The sequence below is a fragment of the Salvelinus namaycush genome, chromosome 37 (assembly GCF_016432855.1).
Source record: "Salvelinus namaycush isolate Seneca chromosome 37, SaNama_1.0, whole genome shotgun sequence".
Taxonomy (NCBI): Eukaryota; Metazoa; Chordata; class Actinopteri; order Salmoniformes; family Salmonidae; genus Salvelinus; species Salvelinus namaycush.
Window position 1 is genome coordinate 17016646 of NC_052343.1, and position 23758 is coordinate 17040403.

The following is a 23758-nucleotide window of genomic DNA, read 5'->3' on the forward strand; positions in this document are numbered from 1 at the left end:
AGTGCACTACTTTTGACCAGGGCCCATATTAGTTATATAGGGAATAGGGTGCCATTTGGAACACATACATTCTCTCTCTCAGGCTCCAATACCTACAGGCCTCTGCTTTGTCAGAGTGGGCCTCAACATCAAACAGGATCATGGCTGTCTAAACCAGGCTGTCCTGGCTAACAGAGCCAAGTCATTCATTCATCAAACATCCACAGCCTCTCATCTAGAACATTTGGCTGTAATTAGTTTGAAAGCTTATTGTAAATGTAGTGAACGTTGCTGCTTTTTCAGAATCCATGTTTATCAGCCCTGTTGGTCCTCTCTATATCCTCCCAGATGCATACAGTATATCCATTTTAACCCCTGTTCTTCTATCTTGGTCATGGGCCACAGGGTGTGCATGCTTTTGTTCCAGCCCAGCACTAACAGCCCAGTACTAATACAACAAATCAACCAATCATGATTAAGCCATGTGGTTTCACAGAACCAGGATTAAAGAACATTGTTTTAACCTCCTTGTTCTGTGTTCTGTCTCACCCTCCTTCACTCCCTTCTCTTCCTCTCACCCTCCTTCACTCCCTTCTCACCCTCCTTCACTCCCTTCTCTTCCTCTCACCCTCCTTCACTCCCTTCTCACCCTCCTTCACTCCCTTCTCTTCCTCCTTATCCTCCCTCGCTCCCTCCTTCACTACCTCCCTCCCTCTCACCCTCCTTCACTCCCTTCTCTTCCTCCTTATCCTCCCTCGGTCCCTCCTTCACTCCCTCCCTCCCTCTCACCCTTCTTCACTCCCTCCCTCCTTCACTCCCTCCCTATGCCTCTCACCCTTCTTCACTCCCTCCCTCCCTCTCTCCCTCTCTCCCTCTCTCCCTCCCTCTCACCCTCTTTCACTCCCTCCCTATCCTCCCTCCCTCTCTCCCTCCTTCACTCCCTCCCTCCTTCACTCCCTCCCTATCCTCCCTCCCTCTCTCTCCTTCACTCCCTCTTCCTCCTTATCCTCCCTCTCACCCAATTTCACTCCCTCCCTATCCTCCCTCCCTCTCTCCCTCCCTCTCTCCCTCCTTCACTCCCTCCCTCTCACCCTCCTTCACTCCCTCCTCTTCCTCCATATCCTCCCTCTCTCCCTCCTCTTCCTCCATATCCTCCCTCTCCCCCTCCTTCCCTCCCTGCCAGGCGGATGTGAGTTGGACCTGGCCCGGTTCTTTCAGCTCATCAACGACATGGGCGGCATGCAGCAGGTCAGCGACATGAAGAAATGGAACAAGCTAGCCGACCAGCTCCGTATCCCCAAGACTGCACAGGTACTGTACTGCTTCAAGGCTGCATAAATGGCACCCTATTCTCGATATAGTAGACTGCTTTTGACCAGGGCCCATAAGGCTCTGGCCTACTATATAGGGAATAGGGGGCCATTTGGTACTCAAGCCTCTTGTGTTGACCATGATGCTGTTCTGTAACAAACAATTCCTTCCGGCATCCGTGTCTTGTAGTGTTTCATCTACACTGAAGTGGGTCATTTTGTTTTCATCTTACTTTTGTATTTGAGATTGACTTCTGATGAAAACCAACAGCCAGCCCAGCTAGCTGCATAGCTAAGTATAGCACTTTGACATTTGATGTTAACACTGCCCTCCCTGTCAACTGTCAACTGCAACGTAATAATATCCTACCACCCGACCACAGGATCGTCTGGCCAAGCTGCAGGAGGCCTATTGTCAGTACCTACTGTCCTACGACTCCCTGGACCCCGCTGAGCGCATCCGCCTGGAGAGGGAGGTGCTGGAGGAGAAGGGGAGGCTGGAGAAGAAGAGAGGGCCCCTGGAGGGCCACTCAGATGACTCCCAACAAAGCCTGCTCCAGCTGCCCCGCTGTGAGCCCAAGAATGGCCTGGTAAACGGGGTGATCCGGAGGAACGGCCTGCCCAGGAACCTGGAGGAAGGAGCGAAAGAGGGGAAGGAACAGGAGAAGGACATGTGGCTGAGGTCCAGCAGGAGGAGACTGTTCTCTCAGGAGAAGAAAGGAGGAAGAGGAGGATCAGAGGAGGAGAAAGAGTTTCTTAGCGACCAGCACAAGTGTATATACAGGGTAGGTCATGTTAGCCCCTTTCTCTGGCCCTGTACACACTCAGGTTGAACAACTGATGTACAACACATTTGGCACAACAAATGTGATACAACAGACAGTTTTTCTGGACAGAAATAATTACCCAAGCATAGTGGAGGCACTACAAAACGCACAATGCTTGTGTAAATATTATATTGGTTAAGTCTATTGGTTAATGAGCTCTGTGGTAGCTGTGTGTGGGCAGATTGAATACAGTGCAGCACTGTCAATACAGTGTGTATAGCTGTTAGTGCCTGGAGGCAGAACTACAATATCCCTGGTTCAGTTGCTCTCACATCTAATATAGGTCATTGCACATCTGCAAGCACAGAGGCCACACACACGATCAGACACACACACCTCATTTTGACAACACGTCACCCCATGTCAACTTATCACTGCCAGTATTTCTGTCTTGATGCTCCATGATGATCTTCTGTTGCTCACAGTTCTCTTATCAGTAGTGTCAGTTACAGTTCTCCTGTAGTATCAGTTAGTTCTCCTGTAGTATCAGTATCAGTTAGTTCTCCTGTAGTATCAGTTACAGTTAGTTCTCCTGTAGTATCAGTATCACTTAGTTCTCCTGTAGTATCAGTTAGTTCTCCTGTAGTATCAGTTAGTTCTCCTGTAGTATCAGTTAGTTCTCCTGTAATATCAGTCAGTTCTCCTGTAGTATCAGTTAGTTCTCCTGTAGTATCAGTTAGTTCTCCTGTAGTATCAGTTAGTTCTCCTGTAGTATCAGTTAGTTCTCCTGTAGTATCAGTTAGTTCTCCTGTAGTATCAGTTAGTTCTCCTGTAGTATCAGTTAGTTCTCCTATAGTATCAGTTAGTTCTCCTGTAGTATCAGTTAGTTCTCCTGTAGTATCAGTTAGTTCTACTGTAGTATCAGTTAGTTCTCCTGTAGTATCAGTTAGTTCTCCTGTAGTATCAGTTAGTTCTCCTGTAGTATCAGTTAGTTCTCCTATAGTATCAGTTAGTTCTCCTGTAGTATCAGTTAGTTCTCCTGTAGTATCAGTCAGTTCTCCTGTAGTATCAGTTAGTTCTCCTGTAGTATCAGTTAGTTCTCCTGTAGTATCAGTCAGTTCTCCTGTAGTATCAGTTAGTTCTCCTGAGGTATCAGTTAGTTCTCCTGTAGTATCAGTTAGTTCTCCTATAGTATCAGTTAGTTCTCCTGTAGTATCAGTTAGTTCTCCTGTAGTATCAGTTAGTTCTACTGTAGTATCAGTTAGTTCTCCTGTAGTATCAGTTAGTTCTCCTGTAGTATCAGTTAGTTCTCCTGTAGTATCAGTTAGTTCTCCTGTAGTATCAGTCAGTTCTCCTGTAGTATCACTTAGTTCTCCTGTAGTATCAGTCAGTTCTCCTGTAGTATCAGTTAGTTCTCCTGTAGTATCAGTTAGTTCTACTGTAGTATCAGTTAGTTTTCCTGTAGTATCAGTTAGTTCTACTGTAGTATCAGTTAGTTCTCCTGTAGTATCAGTTAGTTCTCCTGTAATATCAGTCAGTTATCCTGTAGTATCAGTTAGTTCTCCTGTAGTATCAGTTAGTTCTCCTGTAATATCAGTCAGTTCTCCTGTAGTATCAGTCAGTTCTCCTGTAGTATCAGCTAGTTCTTCTGTAGTATCAGTTACTTATAGCGTTTCATCTCTCAGTTTGACTTCCTACTTTTAAAACCTGGCTCGTAGGGACTATTCTGTCTGTGAATGCCAGCATAGCTGGGCCCATATGAAATCTATATATTGGGCCATAATAAGAAATACAGCAATCTCCTGCACACATGTGGGAAAGCTTACAGTGACTGACTGTAGTCCAACCAACCAGGGATTTTCCTGGCACATTCATACAGGCTCTCAGTCTCTGTCCCTGCCCGGTTGTCTGTCGTGTATCTGAGCTTATGTCCCAAATGGTGCCCAATTCCCTGTCTAGTGCACTACTTTTAACCAGGGTCCTTAGGGCTCCGATCCAAAGTAGTACTCTATATAAGGGAATAGTTAGCCATTTGGATAAGGGAATAGGGTGCCATTTGGGTAAGGGAATAGGGTGCCATTTGGATAAGGGAATAGGGTGCCATTTGGATAAGGGAGTAGGGTGCCATTTGGATAAGGGAATAGGGTGCCATTTGGGAGGCAACCTGAGAAAAGCGTCTGGATGGAAGACTCCCCTTCAGAATGTGCTGAGGCTGCAGCAGCAGCGGGGAGAGGAAGGAAGATGATGTCATGCAGCACAGTGACATCCACATGTATCATGTCGTTTTCACCCTCTCAGAGAAAAGCCTTTTGTTTTTGTCTGGCTCTTCAACTAACTCTCCCATCTGGTTGGCTGTGATAATCCTTACATTGACAGTTGGTTGCGTTCCAAATCACATTCCTATTCCCTTTTCTAATGCACTACTTTTGACCAGAGCCTCTTTATAAGTAGGATGGCATTAGGGACGGAGACAGTGTATCAAGGGACATAAAAGACTACTTCCTGTATGGTCTTACTAGTCTCTTTGGTTGTGTTTCTGTGTCATTCGATTGGCAGTATATCAAAACATCTCAGTCCATAAGCTCGTACACTCTGTTTGTGTTGATGATTTGCTGTGATAATCTTTACATTGACTGTATATCAGGGAACTTGAAAGGGACCGTAAGGTCTTAGCCCTCTCTTTGTGTTTCTCTATGGCAGGGGAAGTCGGTTTCTCTCACTACGTTCTACAGGACAGCCAGGAATACTATGAACATGTGTTTCAACAAGGAGCCTGGGACGGCTGAGGTGGAGGTAAGGTCTACATATCCCAAACTGTTATATACCTGCTACGTAGGTTGCGCTACTTAAGGCCCTATTCAGGTTTCAGAGAAGTTGACTTAACATGGACTTAAATAAATAAAAATAAAAATTGACTTGTCCATATTTTATTGACATAAATCCACGTTAAGTCTACTTATTTCAAGTCTGAATCGGCCCTTAGTGCACTACTTTTGGTCAGGGCCCTGCTATTTGGGATGCAACCATATAGTCATAATGAATAAGTAGTATAATTCACTGGGACCATAAGTAGTATAATTCACTGGGACCGTAAGTAGTATAATTCACTGGGACCGTAAGTAGTATAATTCACTGGGACCATAAGTAGTGTAATTCACTGGGACCATAAGTACTATATTTCACTGGGACCATAAGTACTATATTTCACTGGGACCATAAGTAGTATAATTCACTGGGACCGTAAGTAGTATAATTCACTGGGACCATAAGTACTATATTTCACTGGGACCATAAGTACTATATTTCACTGGGACCATAAGTAGTATAATTCACTGGGACCGTAAGTACTATATTTCACTGGGACCATAAGTACTATATTTCACTGGGACCATAAGTAGTATAATTCACTGGGACCGTAGTACTATATTTCACTGGGACCATAAGTAGTATAATTCACTGGGACCGTAAGTAGTATAATTCACTGGGACCATAAGTAGTATAATTCACAGGGACCGTAAGTAGTATAATTCACTGGGACCATAAGTAGTATAATTCACTGGGACCATCAGTAGTATAATTCACTGGGACCATAAGTAGTGTAATTCACTGGGACCATAAGTAGTATAATTCACTGGGACCGTAAGTAGTGTAATTCACTGGGACCATAAGTAGTATAATTCACTGGGACCATAAGTAGTATAATTCACTGGGACCATAAGTAGGTTAATTCACTGGGACCATAAGTAGTATAATTCACTGGGACCATAAGTAGTATAATTCACTGGGACCGTAAGTAGTGTAATTCACTGGGACCATAAGTAGTATAATTCACTGGGACCATAAGTAGTATAATTCACTGGGACCATAAGTAGGTTAATTCACTGGGACCATAAGTAGTATAATTCACTGGGACCATAAGTAGTATAATTCACTGGGACCGTAAGTAGTGTAATTCACTGGGACCATAAGTAGTATAATTCACTGGGACCATAAGTAGTATAATTCACTGGGACCGTAAGTAGTATAATTCACTGGGACCATAAGTAGTATAATCCACTGGGACCGTAAGTAGTATGGAGATGACTGATCAGGTCATTGACATATTTCTTCTCTCCTTTTGTCTTTCTTGTCAGCCATCCCACTGTGTGATCTACTGTCACTACTTGTTTTTTCATCTACATTAATGCAATAATGTTTCTGTCTGTGATTGCAGCAGGAGTACTGGAACATCGTGGAGCAGAGGGATTGTCATGTTGCAGTGCACTGTGGGAAAGTGGACACTAAAACTCATGGGAGTGGCTTCCCAGTTGGAAAGTCTGAGACGTTTTCAAAGTAAGGGCCTAATGGCATTATTCTATCACATGATTGGAGGATTTTGAATTTCCTGCTTATTCCCTCCTGATTTCTGGAATCTTCTAACTGGGATTTCTGGAGAACCTGGGAATTTTGGGAAAGTTAGGGGAATTTTACAACCCTATAAGGACATGCATAAAATATGTGTTCTGTTCTCTTGTCTCCACTCAAGACATGGATGGAACCTTACAGTCCTTCCCAATAATTATATGTGTTCTGTTATCTTGTCTCCACTCAAGACATGGATGGAACCTTACAGTCCTTCCCAATAATTATATGTGTTCTGTTCTCTTGTCTCCACTCAAGACATGGATGGAACCTTACAGTCCTTCCCAATAATTATATGTGTTCTGTTCTCTTGTCTCCACTCAAGACATGGATGGAACCTTACAGTCCTTCCCAATAATTCAGGATCCATCTTACGCCACCTTGGTGCTGTGCCAGGTAATCGTCTATACCTATGACCCTCTCCTGTTACACAGGATGACAGTAAATTGTATTGTAATACAGACAGTTGTAAGTAGCTGCAGAGTGAACTGAAGGACGCCCATCAGCTTAACTACAACAGTTCCTTGAATGTATGTTGCGTTAGTTATTTTGTTTTTGTTTTATACAGTATATCCTCATTTTTGGTGACACAATTCAATAGCATTCTGCTATGAATTAAGTGAAAAGCTTGACAGTCTACTATGTCTTCCTTTGTGGTTGTACAGGAGTGACCATTCCTTGGCTGAACATCGGCATGGTCTTCTCTACCTCATGCTGGTCGCGAGACCATCATCGCCTTCCATACATTGATTACTTACACACTGGTGCTGACTGCATTTGGTAAGTAGTGGTTCACTGCTCACTGCCCTCTCCCAGTTTAATCCTACGGTCACTCAGGTTCACCACCTGCCACAACCAATGGAGAACGAGCTCAGCGTCAGTTAGTCAAGCCTGATCAAATAGAACTGATGGAGATTGATTTAATAGAACTCCCTGAGCGTGGTCAGTACAGTATGAAGGAAACGCTGTATGGCTCAGTAGGTAGAGCATGGTGCTCGCAACCCAGGATAGTGGGTTTGATTCTCTGGGCCATCAAAAGGTAAAATGTATGCAGTATGACTAAGTCTTTATTGGATAAAAGCATCTGCTAAATGGTATATATTTAAGCAATAAGGCACGAGGGGGTGTGGTATCTTATGGTATCTTAAGCACGACGCATTGCGGAGTGCCTGGACACAGCCCTTAGTCGTGGTATATTGGCCATATACCACAAACCCCCGAGGTGCCTTATTGCCATTATAAACTGGTTACCAATGTAATTAGAGCAGCAAAATGTTTTGTCATACCCGTGGTATACGGTCTGATATACCACGGCTGTCAGCCAATCAGCATTCAGAGCTCGAACCACCCAGTTTATTATATGTGTGTATATATATATAGATATATATATATATATATATCAGGAATTCTTGAAAGACGGTACAATATAAACTTTTCTTCCACAAATATTTGTCTTAATATCTGATAGACCAAATAATATATATATCACACCATGTAAAGGAACAACCTCCTAATTCAGAAATGTTTTTCTCATAAATTACAACTAAGTGGATTTATATCAACTCAGTCAGACACCATACAATGCATTACATTTGTACATTTATTGTGTTTGAAGACCTTGTTTGTTTAATTCTATCATTACATTATTCAAATATGAAATGCAAATCTCCAAACGCATTTTTATAACGCATTTTTATAACGCTATATAATGCTCCAGGGCTAATTTTGTTAGCATTTTGGCATGTTTTTCTAGATTCAGAACATAAAACATTTGTTAGCATTTTGGCATGTTTTTCTAGATTCAGAACATAAAACATTTATTAGCATTTTGGCATGTTTTTCTAGATTTAAAAACATAAAACATTTATTAGCGTTTCGGCATGTTTTTCTAGATTCAGAACATTAAACATTTAGCATTTTGGCATGTTTTTCTAGATTCAGAACATAAAACATTTATTAGCGTTTCGGCATGTTTTTCTAGATTCAGAACATAAAACATTTATTAGCGTTTCGGCATGTTTTTCTAGATTCAGAACATAAAACAACATTTATAAAGGAAACATTATCCCTTTGATCTATCACAACAAATATGTCAACAGTTTAACCATGTGTTGCAGAAGAGTGATTCAAATAATTTTTTTCTAACAATAAAAAAAAGTTCATAAGGGATTTAGCCATCAGGGACGGAGTTGACAACAGATACTCAAAACAGACATTTTTGACTCAAAGTATTTTACATTTGTAAAATATATTAAATTATTCTTTCAGCACTCTGACGGAGTTGACGTTAGACAAAAATATTTTTGGGGGGTTTTGACCGTGGTGATTTCTATATTGTTTGTTTAAAATATATCAGATAGTAGAGAACTTTCCAGACCATGAGTGGTCTTGTTGCACTACATGTAATGAGGACATGAATAAGAGGTCATTATGGTATAGCTGACCCTGCTCATTCCTGATTTGAATTGACCAAATCTCCAGACACATCTTTTAGGAATCACAGTTTCGAGATAAGGGCTATTGCAAATAACTACACAAGATCCCTTTTCAGTTAATATTAATTATTGCCAGTTAAAAATATATATATATATATATAATTACACTTTTTTGGAGAGTTTGAAATTGGGATCCTTTTCTCCAGACAATGGCATTTCCGGGTATAGAGCCAACATGGAAATGAATAATATTGAAAATATTTAGAAAATTCCAAAAGCAAATCTTTCCCCTTATAAAATGCCCCTTAATGTAATTGTTATGCTCAAATAAAATTCTATAAAACTACAATAAAAATGAAGTTTCATTGCCAGACAAGGATATTATTATTATTTACTAGTGCTATGACATGTGTCCACTAACTCCAACATGTTATCGTATAGTGATACACAATTAGATCCTAATAACCCATGTAACCCGGTGTTCAGGTACTGTATTCCTGCTGAGGAGAAGGTGAAGCTGGACAAGGTGGTTCACACACTACTGCAGGCTAATGGAACCCCAGGACTGGAGATGTTGGAGAACAACATCATGGTGTGACTGCAGGATACACAGCATACACATACAGTACAAACATGGACTACAGAAACACTGTCCACACAAACATGGACTACATAAACACTGTGCGCACACATACACACTGGGCTCTGGTGAAAAGTTCTGCACTATATAGGGAACAGGGTGCAAGTAGTGCACTATATCTGGAAGAGGATGCCATCTGGGATGTAGACTTGGTCGTCAGGTAATACATGTTCTCTCTCTCCCTCCCTCCCTCCAGATCTCTCCGGAGGTGCTGTGTCGAGCGGGGGTCAAAGTGCACCGGACCGTCCAGCAGAGTGGCCAGTTCGTCGTCTGTTTCCCGGCAGCGTTCGTCTCCAAGGTGTGCTGCGGCTACAGCGTCTCCGAGACAGTGCACTTCGCCACCCCCCAGTGGCTGAACACGGGATACCAGGCTGCCAAGGTTGGAGCCCCCCGTCGTATCAATACTTGAAGGAAAAGCTATTAGTTGAAAGAAGAGTATAGTTTAATTCAGTACATAATGTATTATTATAATGTTACCTGCCATGCTAACATTACTGTAGTATTTAGTATAGCGTTACTAGTCGTTGGCATCGGCATGGTAAATGTTGTTTTCACAGATAAAGCTACAAGATCAGTTGGTTTAATGTATTGGTCTTCAGCATTAATACAGATTCAATTCTCCATTTAAAAAAATCAGAATTACGCTTTCTGTTACAATTAAAAAAATAGATATTGTTATACAAGACAATTGCAAAATGATATAAATGTCTTTGCTAAAATTAACGAAAATCCATTTTCGTTTAGGGGTCTGACCACATAGAGTATGAACTCCTGTACCTGTCCTGTACCTCTCCATGCTCCTGTACATCTTGGGGTGTCCAGTTTGACTGAGTTCCTGACTGAGTTCCAGTCCTGAAAGCTCCTCACGAAGGGGTGGTAACCAGGCTCTAAAGTCTGACTTAACCAGCTTCCTGGCAAAGGCAACGCATAGTTTAGTCAGTCAGTCTGTCTATCAGTCAGTCAGTTCAGATAGAGCGGACAAACTGAGGGTAGAGAGCGCCTCTGTGTACCCAGTCTTCCGCTGGTCAATTCAGTATCAAAGATTCTGTTATCCACATGGATTTTAGTTCCCTACACATCTACTGCATGAAAGGAGGGATTTGCGAGGGTTTACCAAACTGAGCACATCCATTAATCTGAACTGGGATATGTTGTGAAAAGACCCTGTCATATCAAATGTTCAAATATCTCTTACCTCTCCTCCCCAGGAGCTGAAATGTCGACGCATAGAGAGGTCTTTCTCCATGGAGAAGTTGCTGTACCAGATCGCAATGTCAGAATCTAAACGGGAGAATGGTGTCATTCTGAGTACCATGACCTCACTTCTCAAAGACCTCAGGTGGGTTTAACTATTTAACACAGTATCACAGTATCGATCACAGTATCAATAGCAGTACTATATTTGTAGATCACAGCATCATTGTAGATCACAGTATCAATAGCAGTATTATCATTGTAGATCACATTATTATCATTGTAGATCACAGCATCATTGTAGATCACAGCATCATTGTAGATCACAGTATTAATAGCAGTATTATCATTGTAGATCACAGTATTAATAGCAGTATTATCATTGTAGATCACAGTATTATCATTGTAGATCACAGTATCATTGTAGATCACAGTATCATTGTAGATCACAGTATTATCATTGTAGATCACAGTATTATCATTGTAGATCACAGTATCATTGTAGATCACAGTAGTATTGTAGATCACAGTAGTATTGTAGATCACAGTATCATTGTAGATCACAGTATTATCATTGTAGATCACAGTATTATCATTGTAGATCACATTATTATCATTGTAGATCACATTATTATCATTGTAGATCACATTATTATCATTGTAGATCACATTATTATCATTGTAGATCACAGTATTATTGTAGATCACAGTATCATTGTAGATCACAGTATCATTGTAGATCACAGTATCATTGTAGATCACAGTATCATTGTAGATCACAGTATTATTGTAGATCACAGTATTATTGTAGATCACAGTATTATTGTAGATCACAGTATTATCATTGTAGATCACAGTATCATTGTAGATCACAGTATTATCATTGTAGATCACAGTATTATTGTAGATCACAGTATTATCATTGTAGATCACAGTATCATTGTAGATCACAGTATCATTGTAGATCACAGTATCATTGTAGATCACAGTATTATCATTGTAGATCACAGTATCATTGTAGATCACAGTATTATCATTGTAGATCACAGTATTATTGTAGATCACAGTATTATCATTGTAGATCACAGTATCATTGTAGATCACAGTATTATCATTGTAGATCACAGTATCATTGTAGATCACAGTATTATCATTGTAGATCACAGTATCATTGTAGATCACAGTATTATCATTGTAGATCACAGTATCATTGTAGATCACAGTATTATCATTGTAGATCACAGTATCATTGTAGATCACAGTATTATCATTGTAGATCACAGTATTATCATTGTAGATCACAGTATCATTGTAGATCACAGTATCATTGTAGATCACAGTATTATTGTAGATCACAGTATTATTGTAGATCACAGTATCAATAGCAGTATTATCATTGTAGATCACAGTAGTATTGTAGATCACAGTATTATTGTAGATCACAGTATCAATAGCAGTATTATCATTGTAGATCACAGTATTATTGTAGATCACAGTATCATTGTAGATCACAGTATTATTGTAGATCACAGTATCATTGTAGATCACAGTATCATTGTAGATCACAGTATTATTGTAGATCACAGTATCATTGTAGATCACAGTATCATTGTAGATCACAGTATTATTGTAGATCACAGTATCATTGTAGATCACAGTATTATCATTGTAGATCACAGTATTATTGTAGATCACAGTATTATTGTAGATCACAGTATTATCATTGTAGATCACAGTATTAATAGCAGTATTATCATTGTAGATCACAGTATCATTGTAGATCACAGTATCAATAGCAGTATTATCATTGTAGATCACAGTATTATTGTAGATCACAGTATTATTGTAGATCACAGTATTATCATTGTAGATCACAGTATTATTGTAGATCACAGTATTATTGTAGATCACAGTATTATTGTAGATCACAGTATTATCATTGTAGATCACAGTATTATTGTAGATCACAGTATTATTGTAGATCACAGTATCAATAGCAGTATTATCATTGTAGATCACAGTATCATTGTAGATCACAGTATCAATAGCAGTATTATCATTGTAGATCACAGTATTATTGTAGATCACAGTATTATTGTAGATCACAGTATTATTGTAGATCACAGTATCATTGTAGATCACAGTATTATCATTGTAGATCACAGTATTATTGTAGATCACAGCATCATTGTAGATCACAGTATCAATAGCAGTATTATCATTGTAGATCACAGTATCATTGTAGATCACAGTATCAATAGCAGTATTATCATTGTAGATCACAGTATTATTGTAGATCACAGTATTATTGTAGATCACAGTATCATTGTAGATCACAGTATCATTGTAGATCACAGTATCATCATACATGGAATGTAATGCTACTCTTAAAAGGACAATATGGGATTCAATAAACAGCTGTGGGATGGGGCTGGAGAAATGTAACCACTCTTAAGAATCAATAGCTATACATCATTCATTTAAAAGTACAACATGTACCTATTGCAAATTGACCCTTTCCACAACTTAAAAAAAAGGAAACAGTAGCCATTGATGACAGACGATACACCAGTCTGCTCTACCTGTTCCAGGGATACAGAGTTGAGACAGCGCAGGGATCTGTTTGACGCCGGGCTGCGGTCTGTTGCCCGCTACTGTAGCCATGACAACCAGGCCTCGTCAGAGAGCAGGAGGATCCAGCGCCAGTGGCTGAGGCTCGACCCCTCGGACCGACGCTGCCAGGTGTGCCAACACCTCTGCTACCTCTCCATGGTGAGTCTTTACTGGGCAGGGAAGTTTGGGCACAAACATAGGCAGCGATTCAATCAACGGCATGTTGTCGACAAGCGCACTGCACGGCCAACACGGCGCCTTCTAAAGGCCATTTCCCCGATGTTCGTGGAGATGGCATCGATGGTTAAGTCTGCAGATGTGGGATCAATCGTAAATGTCCTGTAAAAAGACCGGTCTTACTTTATTGTCCCTGGAGGGAAAATGTTGTGTTTATTCTATGTCCTGATGACATGCTCCTCATGTCCCTGCAGGTGGTTCAGGAGGGAAAATGTTGTGTTTATTCTATGTCCTGATGGCATGCTCCTCATGTCCCTGCAGGTGGTTCAGGAGGGAAAATGTTGTGTTTATTCTATGTCCTGATGACATGCTCCTCATGTCCCTGCAGGTGGTTCAGGAGGGAAAATGTTGTGTTTATTCTATGTCCTGATGGCATGCTCATCATGTCCCTGCAGGTGGTTCAGGAGGGAAAATGTTGTGTTTATTCTATGTCCTGATGGCATGCTCCTCATGTCCCTGCAGGTGGTTCAGGAGGGAAAATGTTGTGTTTATTCTATGTCCTGATGGCATGCTCCTCATGTCCCTGCAGGTGGTTCAGGAGGGAAAATGTTGTGTTTATTCTGTCCTGATGGCATGCTCCTCATGTCCCTGCAGGTGGTTCAGGAGGGAAAATGTTGTGTTTATTCTATGTCCTGATGGCATGCTCCTCATGTCCCTGCAGGTGGTTCAGGAGGGAAAATGTTGTGTTTATTCTATGTCCTGATGGCATGCTCCTCATGTCCCTGCAGGTGGTTCAGGAGGGAAAATGTTGTGTTTATTCTATGTCCTGATGACATGCTCCTCATGTCCCTGCAGGTGGTTCAGGAGGGAAAATGTTGTGTTTATTCTATGTCCTGATGACATGCTCCTCATGTCCCTGCAGGTGGTTCAGGAGGGAAAATGTTGTGTTTATTCTATGTCCTGATGGCATGCTCCTCATGTCCCTGCAGGTGGTTCAGGAGGGAAAATGTTGTGTTTATTCTGTCCTGATGACATGCTCCTCATGTCCCTGCAGGTGGTTCAGGAGGGAAAATGTTGTGTTTATTCTGTCCTGATGACATGCTCCTCATGTCCCTGCAGGTGGTTCAGGAGGGAACATGTTGTGTTTATTCTGTCCTGATGACATGCTCCTCATGTCCCTGCAGGTGGTTCAGGAGGGAACATGTTGTGTTTATTCTGTCCTGATGACATGCTCCTCATGTCCCTGCAGGTGGTTCAGGAGGGAACATGTTGTGTTTATTCTGTCCTGATGACATGCTCCTCATGTCCCTGCAGGTGGTTCAGGAGAGTGAGAACGTGGTGTTCTGTCTGGAGTGTGTCCTGCTGTACGTACAGAAACACAAGTCCTGCCGAGGCCTCAAAATGATGTACCGTTACGACGAGGTACTACAGTAAACTACACACACTACACACTACTACAGTAAACTACACACTACTACAGTATACTACACACTACTACAGTATACTACACACTACTACAGTACACTACACACTACTACAGTATACTACACACTACTACAGTATACTACACACTACTACAGTATACTACACACTACTACAGTAAACTACACACTACAGTAAACTACACACACTACACACTACTACAGTAAACTACACACTACTACAGTATACTACACACTACTACAGTATACTACACACTACTACAGTACACTACACACTACTACAGTATACTACACACTACTACAGTAAACTACACACTACAGTAAACTACACACTACTACAGTACACTACTACAGTACACTACACACTACTACAGTACACTACTACAGTACACTACACACTACTACAGTACACTACTACAGTACACTACACACTACTACAGTACACTACTACAGTACACTACACACTACTACAGTACACTACTACAGTACACTACTACAGTACACTACACACTACTACAGTACACTACACACTACTACAGCACACTGGTTTAAATTCTTTCCAACATTTGATGTAACCTTATTTAACCAGGAGAGTGAAAATTGTCAGAACATGAAAGCAGTTGAGCTCAACACCATCAGTACATTCATAGTCCAGACCTCCATTATTAGGCAGTAGGAGGTCGTCAATTACTACACCCACTCTTCAATGTCAACCCACATTCTTCTTCTCCTGATTCCAATTCCTCTTCCTCTCAGGACCAAATCAACCATCTGGTGAGCAGGGTGTGTGGGAGAGTGCTGGAGAGGAGCAGTGCTGAGAAGAGGAAAGGGACGAGAGGACTTCAGGGCCCCGGTGAGACGTCCACCCCGGCCAAACGCAGCGCCCGAAACAGAACCTCCATCACTGTGTCCCTCACCCGCCTCCCCTCCTCCACCCTGCCCAAGACCGCCCTCAGCTCTAAGTAACTCACATCATGGGCCGCGCTCCAATACTTCACATCCTTCCTTCCTGGGTTCTTTGAGGTAAACACAGATTTACAAGTGGTTAGGTTACTACCACACAATTACTGTCACCAATACAACCAATTCACACCTGTGATTACTTCAAAGGAAGGAAGGAAGGAAGGAAGGAAGGAAGGACTTCTGAAGTATTCCAACAGGACCAGTGCTTCACTACGGTACATTTCTCTCTGCTCAGTGTGGAGAATGTGCTCCTTAAACCACGGTAAAAAAACATGTTTTTAAGAGGCATTAATGGCTGGATTCAGTTCCGTATCGGAGGATCCGCGTTTCAGCTCAATTGAAATTTGAAGGCAATGTTCCCGCATTCACTGTATATCTCAGCTCAATCGGAAATGACCTTTAAAATGTGAGCGCGGATCTTCAGCGATATGGATTGAATCCAGCCCTTTCGTCCAATACTGTATATTGTATCTAGATATCACAATATCCTCCTAGCTACACCTATTGTTATTACCTACAGACTTCACTTCCCTGGTGCTACATCTTGGTGCTCAATTTATACTGTATTTGGTGTAGTAATAATAATGATCATTTCTGTTTTGCTCAAAGCCATTGGACTGCATCCTGAACTGTGAACACGTTTTTAGAACTTGTTACCAATAAGTTGATTCTACAGTTTTGCGTTAGACTCCAACCAGTAATAAGGCTCTTCAGGGGTTTGTAATACATGAAAACGATACAAAGATTTTTTCCAGCGGAGCGCAAAAAGTGGGTCATATTTATTAGTGCTAAACGTAGGAAAACGTTTTGCAGCGGGAAAAACAAAAAACAAGCGTTCCTTATTGGACATGTTCAGGTAGTCCCTCCCCGTTTTGGCCCTTTTGCTTCCGTTTGGTTCCGAGTGAATACGACCCTGGCCCCTTCTCAGATCATTGATGTTATAATTGTTTAGAGAATTGGCCAAGAATGGAACGGTCATCATGGGCTTCACACCGCTCATCTGACCATTTTGGTGTGAAACACTGTGCCTAAAAAAAATGCATACTAATCATTTTCAATCACTTCTGGTGCCGATAGTTTTTGTTTTGTGACCAAGTTATCTACTCTAGACCCTTATAGGCTCTTGACCTGCAACTCTTGGGTCTCCGGGAATGTGTTCCAAATGGCAGCCTATCCCCTATTTAGAGCACTAGTTTTAACCAGAGCCCCGAGGGCACTATAGAGGGAATAGGGTGCCATTTGGGAGTCACAGTCCAGGTGTTTTATCAAAAAACTGAAAACCACAACAGCATTGTACATATAAAACAATGTCAATGTCTAAAGATACATGAACCTGAGCCTTTTAAGGAATGAAATGCAGTGTTTTGGAGTAGGGATTTATGAAGAAAAAGCCTTCCCCCGTTACTTCATCTGTGGCCCCGTATACACTCAACGGTTGTGATACAAAAAAAATCTAGAATTACATAAGCATTATGGAGACAGTGAAATGGTTGTGTAATTTGTTTTGGTGCAGACAGAAAAAGAATATATTGTATGACAACCCTTGTGTCCACTGTGTTGGACATTAGTTGTATGGGGCCAGGGTTGTCCTGGTAACATGTATGGACAAGTGCTGCTTATATCACTGAAGTACAGCATCGTTTCAATCCCCTCGTTTTTTACCTTGACTTTTTTTATGAAAAGGGAAAATAAGTAGAAGAACAATAAAAATCTACTATGTACAGAAGGAGTAACTCCTGTTGTTGCACTCCAGCCTCGAGACAAGAGTCCTTTAAATCAGCTTGTTGAGACCCCTTACAAAAACAATCCATTTTCAAAGTTGACATATACACAGAGTTTGATGTTTTTGAAAAAGCGTGCTTAATGTTTTGGTTGTTTTTTACAACAGGCTCATTACAGCCCACCGTCTCATTTCTGATCTCTGATTCTGTTTTCCTTCCATGCTGTTCCACGTTGGACAATGAACGTTTTACTTTCTATTTTATTTGTTAGTACCTATTAAGGTTGAATAAAAAGGTTTGACAGTGTCTATCCAAATGTGTTCTTCTCAGTGCCGTGTGTCTGTACCCTCTAAGCATCCTGCCAAACGTGTGTGTTTAATCCCGTGTGGCTCAGTTGGTAGAGCATGGCGCTTGCAACGCCAGGGTTGTGGGTTCAATTCCCACGGGGGGACCAGGATGAATATGTATGAACTTTCCAATTTGTAAGTCGCTCTGGATAAGAGCGTCTGCTAAATGACTTAAATGTAATGTTAAATGTTTAACAACCACCAAGCTAGTTATTGACTTCAAATCTTTGGTTTAAACTCCCAGTGTAATGTCTGAAGAATGCAGTCCATTGAACATTTTAAACAACTTTATTATTATTTACTTAGATATAATTGGATACAAGGAAGGAAGCTACAAGTCACTTATAAAAAACAGAAAAGAAAAAACTTTTTGGGGGAAAAATGCAAAACGGACCCCCAGATCAGCGTCTAGGATCTACCCTAGTGCCGTTCTCACCCAGGGGCAGCTCTGTGACGGCTCCTAAGAGGCCTGCGAGTCGCTGTCGTCAGAGTTCTTGAACGTCTCTGCCTCGGGCAACGACACCAGGGCTGTGTCGGCCTGCACTTCCTCCTCGTCTGGCAGTACCAGGGGCTGATCTCCATCTCCGCTAGCCTCGCTGCCCTCCCCCTCCTGGCCCTCCCCCAGGCTGGTGTCCTGGCTGGTGTCCTGGCTGGCTGAGCCTGGCTCCGTGGAGGAGAAGGAAGACGGCTTGTTCCTCAGTTCCGCCTGGGTGGGCACCCGCAGGGAGATCTCAGAGGACAACGACTCGGGGTCTGGACCTGGGGGACAGGAGGGAGGGAGAGGGGATCAGTCCAACATCACGGCTCTGCCCATATATGGGATACAGGGTTCCATTTGGGACTCAACCACATGCTCCATCATGTGATTCTAGTGTGCTGCAGTGTATAATCTCTGTTTTGTTTGAACTCATGACCACATTCCCATGACAACACAACTCTGTTATCCCCAGGGTGAATGCTTTGATACCCTGTGTTCATAAGAAAGTGGCTCGCTAGCAACGCACTTAAAACATGACTAAATGGACACAAGCAAATACGGTCTCTGTACCATTGGTGGCTACATGATAGCATTAGCCATACTGTCTCTGTACCGTTGGTGGCTACATGATAGCATTAGCCATACTGTCTCTGTACCGTTGGTGGCTACATGATAGCATTAGCCATACAGTCTCTGTACCGTTGGTGGCTACATGATAGCATTAGCCATACTGTCTCTGTACCGTTGGTGGCTACATGATAGCATTAGCCATACTGTCTCTGTACCGTTGGTGGCTACATGCTAGCATTAGCCATACTGTCTCTGTACCGTTGGTGGCTACATGATAGCATTAGCCATACTGTCTCTGTACCGTTGGTGGCTACATGCTAGCATTAGCCATACTGTCTCTGTACCGTTGGTGGCTACATGATAGCATTAGCCATACTGTCTCTGTACCGTTGGTGGCTACATGCTAGCATTAGCCATACTGTCTCTGTACCGTTGGTGGCTACATGATAGCATTAGCCATACTGTCTCTGTACCATTGGTGGCTACATGATAGCATTAGCCATACTGTCTCTGTACCGTTGGTGGCTACATGATAACATTAGCCATACTGTCTCTGTACCGTTGGTGGCTACATGATAGCATTAGCCATACTGTCTCTGTACCGTTGGTGGCTACATGATAGCATTAGCCATACTGTCTCTGTACCGTTGGTGGCTACATGATAGCATTAGCCATACAGTCTCTGTACCGTTGGTGGCTGCATGATATCAACAAATGGTCGTCCCAAATTGCACCCTATTCCCTACATAAATTAGTACAAATAAGTAGCAAGCCTTCTGCAAGCCTGTTTCTGTAGTGAGGCAGCTTGATGTACCAGTACACCCCCTGGACAGGACACTAGTCTATCTCCTGTTTCTGTAGTGAGACAGCTTGATGTATCAGTACACCCCCTGGACAGGACACTAGTCTATCTCCTGTTTCTGTAGTGAGACAGCTTGATGTACCAGTACACTCCCTGGACAGGACACTAGTCTATCTCCTGTTTCTGTAGTGAGACAGCTTGATGTACCAGTACACCCCCTGGACAAGACACTAGTCTATCTCCTGTTTCTGTAGTGAGACAGCTTGATGTACCAGTACACCCCCTGGACAGGACACTAGTCTATCTCCTGTTTCTGTAGTGAGACAGCTTGATGTACCAGTACACCCCCTGGACAGGACACTAGTCTATCTCCTGTTTCTGTAGCGTGAAGCTACTCCCAATCTTCCAATTTCAGGGAGGATACTAACCACAAGGCCACTGTGTTGGTTATTCCCTACATAGTGCACTGCGTTGGTTATTCCCTACATAGTGCACTGAGTTGGTTATTCCCTACATAGTGCACTGAGTTGGTTATTCCCTACATAGTGCACTGAGTTGGTTATTCCCTACATAGTGCACTGAGTTGGTTATTCCCTACATAGTGCACTGAGTTGGTTATTCCCTACATAGTGCACTGAGTTGGTTATTCCCTACATAGTGCACTGCGTTGGTTATTCCCTACATAGTGCACTGCGTTGGTTATTCCCTACATAGTGCACTGCGTTGGTTATTCCCTACATAGTGCACTGCGTTGGTTATTCCCTACATAGTGCACTGCGTTGGTTATTCCCTACATAGTGCACTGAGTTGGTTATTCCCTACATAGTGCACTGAGTTGGTTATTCCCTACATAGTGCACTGAGTTGGTTATTCCCTACATAGTGCACTGCGTTGGTTATTCCCTACATAGTGCACTGCGTTGGTTATTCCCTACATAGTGCACTGAGTTGGTTATTCCCTACATAGTGCACTGCGTTGGTTATTCCCTACATAGTGCACTGCGTTGGTTATTCCCTACATAGTGCACTGAGTTGGTTATTCCCTACATAGTGCACTGAGTTGGTTATTCCCTACATAGTGCACTGCGTTGGTTATTCCCTACATAGTGCACTGCGTTGGTTATTCCCTACATAGTGCACTGAGTTGGTTATTCCCTACATAGTGCACTGCGTTGGTTATTCCCTACATAGTGCACTGCGTTGGTTATTCCCTACATAGTGCACTGAGTTGGTTATTCCCTACATAGTGCACTGAGTTGGTTATTCCCTACATAGTGCACTGCGTTGGTTATTCCCTACATAGTGCACTGCGTTGGTTATTCCCTACATAGTGCACTGAGTTGGTTATTCCCTACATAGTGCACTGAGTTGGTTATTCCCTACATAGTGCACTGCGTTGGTTATTCCCTACATAGTGCACTGCGTTGGTTATTCCCTACATAGTGCACTGCGTTGGTTATTCCCTACATAGTGCACTGCGTTGATAACTACCTGAGGTGAGTGAGGAGGTCAGGCTGTTGTCTTCTCCTCCAGAGTTGAGAAAGACGTCGAGGGCCTCGTGGTCCGACACGTCCATCAGGTCCATCTGTTCCAGAACGTCAACGTTCACCTCCATGGAAGACATGCTACCTATTGGCCCTGTGGAGCGACACACACAACCAGCGTCACGTCACACTGCAGCTGCACCACACCCGTACTGTTACTCAGTCACATCCTGCCTCGATTTCTCACAAGGAATCTTGGAACTTATCCTCCAATATGGTTGAAAGAGAAGCGAGGAGATGGGGTGCGAGGAATCACGGAATGATGAATTGAGAACCTCAGACTGACAGACAGTAAAACAGCACAACACTGAAGATACACACATGTCCCTGTTACTCAGACTGACAGACAGTACAACACTGAAGATACACACATGTCCCTGTTACTCAGACTGACAGACAGTACAACACTGAAGATACACACATGTCCCTGTTACTCAAACTGACAGACAGTACAACACTGAAGATACACACATGTCCCTGTTACTCAGACTGACAGACAGTACAACACTGAAGATACACACATGTCCCTGTTAGACTGACAGACAGTACAACACTGAAGATACACACATGTCCCTGTTACTCAAACTGACAGACAGTACAACACTGAAGATACACACATGTCCCTGTTAGACTGACAGACAGACAGTACAACAGCACAACACTGACGATACACACGTCACTGTTACTCAGACTGACAGACAACACAGCTCTGACATGAGACAGACAGACAGACAGCACCATCATACCTCAAGTATGATGAAAGCAGGAAGCACAATAAAAAACAAAGGAAACAGTCAATTAACCGGCGTCACATCACTGGTTATTGTAAAGCTCAACGTCCCAGCATTAGACAGAGCAGAACAAGACGAGGGAAAAGTCAGAATCTAAAACACTTTGACCTACAACGCAGCAGTGACACCAGACCAAAGTTCATACAGAAAATATCTTAAAACACAAGTCAACCTTTTTAAAAAAGCCTTTCTTTGACCTTGTGCAACAGTTATTTTTTTTATTTGACCTTTATTTAACTAAGTCAGTTAAGAACAAATTCTTATTTTCAATGACGGTCTAGGAACAGTGGGTTAACTGCCTTGTTCAGGGGCAGAACCACAGATTTGTACATTGTCAACTCGGGGATTCGATCTTGCAACCTTTCGGTTACTAGTCCAACGCTCTAACCACTAGGCTACCCTGCCGCCCCCATGCCGTATCAACAGAGGTAGTGTTCCAAATGTAACCCTATTTCCTACAGACCCATAGTGCACTACTTCCCAGGGCCCGTAGTGCTATGGTCCAAAGCAGTGCACTATAAAAAGGGAACAGGGTGCCATTTGGGAGCCAAACAAGTGTGTGTTCTGGGTTCCAGCTCACCTCTTCTGTCGGTGATCTGCAGGTAGCCAGTAGAGAGGTACTGATCCATGTCCTGTTGGAAAGCTTCTTCAAAGTACTTCTGCCTCTCCTTCAGCTTCCCCTGCTGGGCGTGCTCCATGTCCAGCACCTTCTGGGCGTGCTCAGAGTCCAGCTCGGCTGGGGGGGGAAACAGGAAGTACAGGACACGTAAAGGAACAGGAAGTAGAGGACACGTAAACATAGAGGTGGATAGAGGGTTGACTTGCTCTCACGGAAGCAGCCATTGAAAAGATAGGAGATGAGCTCAAGTACATCTCTATGGAGGTCAGTCATACCCTCTGGATAGACATAAGGACTAGACACAGTCAAATGATGACACCTCAGTCTTCCATTATATTATGGAAACATGTTTCACAAATGGTTACTGTGTAGGTTACTATGTAGGTTACTGTGTAGGTTACTGTGTAGGTTACTGTATAAGTCACTGTATAAGTCAGTGTAGGTTACTGTATAAGTCACTGTGTAGGTTACTGTGTAGGTTACTATGTAGGTCACTGTGTAGGTTACTATGTAGGTTACTGTGTAGGTTACTGTGTAGGTCACTGTGTAGGTTACTATGTAGGTCACTGTGTAGGTTACTATGTAGGTTACTGTGTAGGTTACTGTGTAGGTTACTGTATAAGTCACTGTATAAGTCAGTGTAGGTTACTGTATAAGTCACTGTGTAGGTTACTGTATAAGTCACTGTATAAGTCACTGTATAAGTCACTGTATAAGTCAGTGTAGGTTACTGTATAAGTCACTGTGTAGGTTACTGTATAAGTCACTGTGTAGGTTACTGTATAAGTCAGTGTATAAGTCACAGTTTAAGTTACTGTGTAGGTTACTATATAGTCACTGTATAAGTCACTGTGTAGGTCACTGTATAAGTCAGTGTAGGTTACTGTATAAGTCACTGTGTAGGTTACTGTATAAGTCACTGTGTAGGTTACTGTATAAGTCACTGTGTATGTTACTGTGTAGGTT

General features: G+C 42.3%; 2 protein-coding genes across 4 annotated transcripts in view; one reads left to right on the forward strand and one right to left on the reverse strand.

Annotated features, from left to right (window-relative positions):
- Positions 1-17952, forward strand: part of jarid2a (jumonji, AT rich interactive domain 2a) — a 96462-nt gene extending 78510 nt beyond the window's left edge. The window contains exons 8-19 of one of the 2 annotated variants that reach the window (XM_038977510.1): positions 1163-1290; positions 1673-2074; positions 4757-4849; positions 6270-6388; positions 6783-6853; positions 7123-7237; positions 9379-9484; positions 9729-9911; positions 10741-10871; positions 13318-13498; positions 14831-14938; positions 15715-17952. In XM_038977510.1, the coding sequence (XP_038833438.1) occupies positions 1163-1290; positions 1673-2074; positions 4757-4849; positions 6270-6388; positions 6783-6853; positions 7123-7237; positions 9379-9484; positions 9729-9911; positions 10741-10871; positions 13318-13498; positions 14831-14938; positions 15715-15924 (1847 nt within the window). In that variant the 3' untranslated portion in view covers positions 15925-17952. Of the gene's footprint in view, positions 1-1162; positions 1291-1672; positions 2075-4756; positions 4850-6269; positions 6389-6782; positions 6854-7122; positions 7238-9378; positions 9485-9728; positions 9912-10276; positions 10872-13317; positions 13499-14830; positions 14939-15714 lie in introns of those variants that run through there. The other variant, XM_038977509.1, reaches the window with a different exon arrangement.
- A 306-nt stretch (positions 17953-18258) lies between these two features.
- Positions 18259-23758, reverse strand: part of dtnbp1a (dystrobrevin binding protein 1a) — a 46032-nt gene continuing 40532 nt past the window's right edge. For both annotated transcript variants that reach the window (XM_038976620.1, XM_038976618.1), the window contains exons 8-10: positions 22754-22909; positions 21330-21476; positions 18259-18748 (exon numbers count right to left, since the gene is read on the reverse strand). In XM_038976620.1, the coding sequence (XP_038832548.1) occupies positions 18450-18748; positions 21330-21476; positions 22754-22909 (602 nt within the window). In that variant the 3' untranslated portion in view covers positions 18259-18449. The remainder of the gene's footprint in view (positions 18749-21329; positions 21477-22753; positions 22910-23758) is intronic.